Source organism: Ostrinia furnacalis, unplaced genomic scaffold (genome assembly GCF_004193835.3).
Source record: "Ostrinia furnacalis isolate ACB-3 unplaced genomic scaffold, ASM419383v2 OfSCF2237, whole genome shotgun sequence".
NCBI lineage: Eukaryota > Metazoa > Arthropoda > Insecta > Lepidoptera > Crambidae > Ostrinia > Ostrinia furnacalis.
Genome location: NW_021132476.1, coordinates 143,217 through 149,064, shown reverse-complemented (window position 1 = coordinate 149,064; position 5,848 = coordinate 143,217). Strand labels below are relative to the sequence as shown.

General features: G+C 42.0%; 1 protein-coding gene across 1 annotated transcript; it reads left to right on the top strand.

Moving 5' to 3' along the window:
• The first annotated feature begins 4,183 nt into the window (after positions 1-4,183).
• Positions 4,184-5,634, top strand: LOC114354879 (uncharacterized). Its single transcript, XM_028307463.1, has one exon. It carries the CDS (start codon positions 4,395-4,397, stop codon positions 5,145-5,147), a length of 753 nt encoding a protein of 250 aa, XP_028163264.1. The 5' UTR covers positions 4,184-4,394; the 3' UTR covers positions 5,148-5,634.
• The last annotated feature ends 214 nt before the right edge of the window (positions 5,635-5,848 follow it).

Sequence of the window (5,848 nt, the reverse complement as noted above, 5' to 3'; positions counted from 1 at the left end):
GATAATGGCAGGTTGAACCAACAAGAAGGTTTTAGTTTATCAATCATAATAATCTTCTTGACAAGTTAAATCGTCAAACAACTTTGATCTGAATAATTTTGAACTTTACTGACAAACAGTTTAAGATTATTTTCTCTAACCCGAGATTATTCTGTAACATAGTTTCAAAAGGTAATATGGTGCTCGCGATTCGTTGAAGGAATCAAGAATCTTTTCATTCCGTGACTGTACAATCTACCAGTTTATCAAATAATACAGTTATGACAAAATATTTCATATTATGCAGTTTACATACCAAACCTGCCGAGTGCCGACCCGTCGACATGAGTCGTTCGTCAACTATTGACATGTCAAAAGTCATAGAAAGTATGTCGTCGGCATGTTTCTTTTGAAATAAAGCCGCCGGGCTGTCGGCGGGTCCTTTAGATTCTCACATAAATGACACAAAATATTGAGATGCATCTTTATTCATATACATATTATCAAGTCGATCAGCAAGTTTTAAGGCAAAAACACTACTATCAGTCGCATTTCCAATAATTATACCCTTTCAAGTTCATTCACTCGAACGTTGTCTCCGATCCTTCAATTCCCAAAGTCCTCATTCCTTTTGTTTCAAACGCTCGTTCACTCGCTATCGTCTCGAAAAAAGATTAAAAAGGTTTCACCACATTGAACGAAGACACAGAAATATCACTGACTGTATAATGTGAAAGAATATAGTAATTTTTTGGGAAATGTTAGAAGTATGTAAGTAAAAGTACTTTTAATCAGTAGTGAACGTCATTTGGCTGAAACAAACGAAAGAAATAACAAAAGATTTAGCCGCTATAAAAAAAAAATTGCCTGCCAGACATAACTTTTTAAATGGAACTGTTTTTGACAGTTGCAGTATGAGTCTGTACTACGGTTGATAAACGCTCAGTGACACCGAGCTCCTGGAGTATGGACCCATTGGTACGGAACTCCTTGGTATGGTAGTACAGTCGCGCATACTGCAATACTTCGGACATGTCTCGAGGCGGGATGATAACTCCATAGAACGACTGGTCGTGCAGGGAAAAGTCGAAGGAACCCGATCGCGTGGCAGGTCACCAATGCGCTGGACCGACCAAGTGAAAGCAGCAGTGGGACACGGCTTATGTGACTGCACCAGACAGTCTGCCAATAGAGAGAGATGGAGGGAGATCGTGCGGAGAGTTGTATCCGCCTCTACAACCGATGTGAACAACGCCTCAACGTGACCACGACCGCTCTGCCAAGAGCGTAACGAATAAGAAGAAGAAGTATGAGTCTTGTGACTTCGCAATTCAACCATGCTGCCTACTTGCTAATCGATGCCGCTAAAGATGGAAATTTGCAAAAAAATGCACAAAACAATCAGCATGTGTAGCCTAAAGATACCAAGAAGAGAACGGGAATGGGCATTCTCTTACGTCGATACATTCTAGAGTGCGATTCTCGAATCTCAGCTATCGTAGATGCTGTGAAACAGTTTTTGAAAGTTGCAGTATTGTGACTGTAATTCGACCATGTGGCCTACTTGCTAACCGATACCACTAGAGATGAAAATTGTTTAAAACACATAATGTGTAGCCTAAAGACATCAAGAGGAAGAGACCGGGAATGGGTATTCTATTCCCACCTCTTTTATGTCGATAGCTCTAGAGAGCGATTCCCGACATCTCGGCCATCGTAGAGCATTCGTTTTGTACTACGAGTTTAATTGACGACTTGTTGCATGTTCAACCGTGGACCTATGTAACATTCGATAGCGAACTTATTAGAACTTTGTGAAGTACTAATATATTTTGTGCTCAATCCAGTTTTAAGGATTGCTGTTAGCTCAGAAAAGACGCTATTGATCACTTAACCCTTCAAGCTCGAGAAAATAGATAAATCAATTGTTACGGGGTCATTTGATTTTCTTAGAGATTGGTGGGTTAAGGCGGCGAATGTTTGCAAATAAACAGGAGTGACAGGCCACTTATTGTCTGGAAAAATTTCATAATTTCATCTTCCAGATCATGGACCTATAAAAAAAGGCGGACGGAACTCGCGCTACAACAAAACTGTGACGCAAAATTTTAGCGTTTGTCTATTGTGTGAGTGAATTTAGGAATGCCATGTTAGCCAAAACATTTTACCCATTTATTTTAAGAAAAACATAGATCGGCAGATGTTACTTGGAAATGTAGACAGAATTATTCCGTGCCATTTTAAAAGGATGAAAGGTGTATGCGTTGAGGTAGGCGCGAAATTTTCAATGTTCAAATTTTCTTACATTGTTTGCAAGTCAGTGTGTCAGGGTATGTACATAATGTTGATCAAAAATGATTCACGCAGTTACAAATTACGAATCTTGTGTACATTATAATCATAATCTTATGCATCATCTCTTATGATATTATTATTATCTCTGATAGATTTTTTTTAACATACAACCTGACACTGACTTGCAATCAATGTAAGAAAATTTGAATTTCGCAGTTCCACATTTTTGGGAAGGATCAAATTTGCCTATGATAATAATAAAAGATTAATTATAAAGTTTGTCGTAATTTCATTGTTAAACCTAACAACGTGTCGTGATGTCGCTTATTGTGTTTCAGTTTGTTCGTTGATTACAGCTATGATGTGCAAAATTACATATGCGTTAGTTTAATCCATATTCATAGTGGCGTATAATATTTTAAAAGAAAGTTGTTATAACAGTAGGAAAAGTAATTTAGTAGATTCGTATTTTTATTAATCAGGATATTATAGTTATTATCAGTACACTGCCTACGCATGTAATACAAATTGGGTAAGTTTATTTCACTATATTTTATGCATGATTATTTACATGTTTTCATTAGCCATGTTTCATCACGTTTGTTTCGAAGCATGATCATTCACCGTAGTATTGTCATGCATGCGTTGCACGGTTGTGGCGTCATGTGCATGGAACACTGAACGTCTTAATTTATTAGGGCAACACGTTTTCAGTTTTAAGTAGTAGAATTCGTTTATGAATGCGCACAAATCGCGAGTTCTTCAATTTGTGTGTATTTGTGAATTGAGGTTCGTGAGCTTTAAAATATTCCCCCTGGGAATGTTATGTATGTTACTTATTTTCTGTCATTACCATGTTTAATATAAAATGTTGCGTTGTCAGAGGGCTTGATTTGTGTTATTTGCCTTGCAGTTTTGGTAACAGAAGTGTTAATTATCAGCTAAAGCTAGCTGGTACCAAATGCCCTCATTCTGAATGGCCATTTTTACCGATATGTGAAATCTATAGTTCAGTTCAATAAAGTCATTGTAATCATGGAGGTGAAAGATTTTTGTTATGTTGTATGTTGTGTAAACGTAACGTTACTAAAAAAGTAACATCTGTAAATACACTAATCATTGTATTGCTCAATAGATTGTGAAAAATTCGCTACTTGTTCAACTTATTTGATATTTTAATGTTTTTCGTGGTCAGTATGCATCGCATCACATCTAGCAAAAGTAGTGTGCATGCTTTCATACAAAATAATTATCAATAGTAATGGTCGGTATGGCTTTCCACATTTTAATAAGTCTGTCTATCACAGTGGTTCTCTTAACCTTTAAGTCATGTGGGACCATTTTACCAAATTTCTGTCTTTTCAGGGACCACCTCATAATCGGTCAAAACCAGTTTGACTGCAAAAATCAGTTAAGTGGTTTTGACCAAGGTGTGCGATTGCACATCGTGGACCACTTGGAATGCCTTCAGGGACCACCAGTGGTCCGCGGACCACCGGTTAAGAACCACTGGTCTATCATCAAAAGTAACATGTCGCAAACCAAATTACTGCCTCGACAAATCTAACTACGAACAAATAGCGAAATTTTCACCAAGCAAAACACAATACAGATATAGATGACCCACGCTGAACTGTCCCACCAAACTCAATGACAGGGGGGCGCTACCATCGTTCAACTATATGGTTTCCAACATGGCAAAAATCTGAACCAGCGATCCGGTATTGACGGTGGCGCCCCACTGTCAATGTCATCGACAGGACAGTCCAGTATTTTGGAACTATACAAACCTAACCGTGCTTGTGTTGACAGCGAGCAAGGCGCAGGCGCCGCCGCCGCCGCTGAAGGTGCCCCTGGAGGGTTGGTCGGGCACCTCGAGCGCGTGCTAGCGAGCGCGGGGGGCGCCCGCCGCCCCCGCCCCCTCGGCCCGCGTGGCCCCGCCCCCTCCACACGTGGCCACGCCCTCTCCACACGTGGCCCACACAGCGCACCTCGCCCCGCAAACACACCCTGCCCACGCCCTACTCTCCGTAGCCCACGCGCTCCTCGGCCCGGCCAGCGCAATCGCCAATCCGACCGCCGAAAAAACCCTCGACGTGCTCCCGATAGACGAGCTCACGATGCCCGCCGATGACGTCAGCGACCTGCGCGACGTCGTCGACGCGATCAACCGACTCTGCGACACGATGAAGACTTCACATTACGACGAGGTCAGTGACGACTTTGAGAGCGCGACCTCTGACGAGTTACTCGTTGAGGCTTCGAATATGTTAGTTTCGAATCATGCCCCCGAATCGCGATCCGTGGAAACCACGGATGCGTTCGTTTCGAACTACTTTTCGGAACTGCAGCAGGAGGAAACGTCGGATTTGTTCGTTTCCAGTTACTTTTTGGAACCGCAACCCGCGGAAACTTCGGATGTACTACTTTCCAACTACGCCTCCGAGCAGATAGAAGTTATGGACGTCGCTTCTATAGTGAGCCCCGAGGAGGTCTCGATACGGACGGTAGATCCTTCCGAGCGCTGGAGCGACTCACTCCTGTCTCTGCCTCTAGAAACTATCGCGTCTGATATTGAGCCGGCCGCCCAGTGTGAACCTATCAGTGAAATGTACTATACGGCATCCTCAGAGGTGTCGCTGCTGTCCGACGAGGCCCCTGAAAAGGTTATTCCGGACCAGGAATCTTTTGACGGGAAGGAGGAATCTAAAGATGGGAAGGAATGCGTGATCGCCGGTCACGTGGCAGCTATGAGGGAACGATTCGAAAGCATGACGCGAACGAATACGCCATGTCCGGACCTCATGAGGTCCTCTTCGCCTTCTCTCGACGTCTTCAGAAACATCACGCCGTCGCCGGATCGGTTAGGATAATATTAATAGTTGGGTACTACTTGGTCGTTCAGACTACACGGTCCAGGTCAACTTGCTACCATGCGGCCGCTCACATTACAAAAGAGCGTAAACATTGCTTTGGCTTAGCGGATAATAATCTATGTTGCATTCTGGCCTGGTCTGAAAGTCTGGCGATTCTGGTCAGCCTTTGTTAGGCGACTAGTTAGTGATCAATTTTTATAACCTCTTTAAAGTATTCAGTACTCGTATCGTGTATTTATCGGTTGCTAGTCCTCGTGTGACACCATTATAGAAACTAACGTGCCAAGAGTTTCACACTTAGAGAAACGGTTGTGATTATTTTTGTAGCTTCATCGTATTGCAATTTTGAGTGCATCCACATCGGCAACCTCGTAAATGGAAAGTCCTTCCACTTCTTCGGGTGAATATGTATATCGGCAAGTAGTGCCAAGTCAATGAGTTTGCGGACGAGTAACTAAAAAGAATTACACTGGTCAACAGTGGTTTTGGTGCCAAGGAACTGTATATATTTTTTGATTGAGGACCTTATGCTGGTTGCTTTAGTAGCAAATTTGTTGATTTCCTACGTGTGGTTTTCTAGATTTTGACGTGTATAGAAAAATACAAAATTTCACCAAAATCAGCGTTTATAATATATTGAAATGCTTAAAAACTTTATTTTCCACAACTTTTGTGAATGAGGTGTAATGGAACTATCA

Bases quoted from the DNA above. Each gene is read 5' to 3' on its own strand.
- LOC114354879 (XM_028307463.1), top strand. From the start codon at position 4,395: ATGCCCGCCGATGACGTCAGCGACCTGCGCGACGTCGTCGACGCGATC.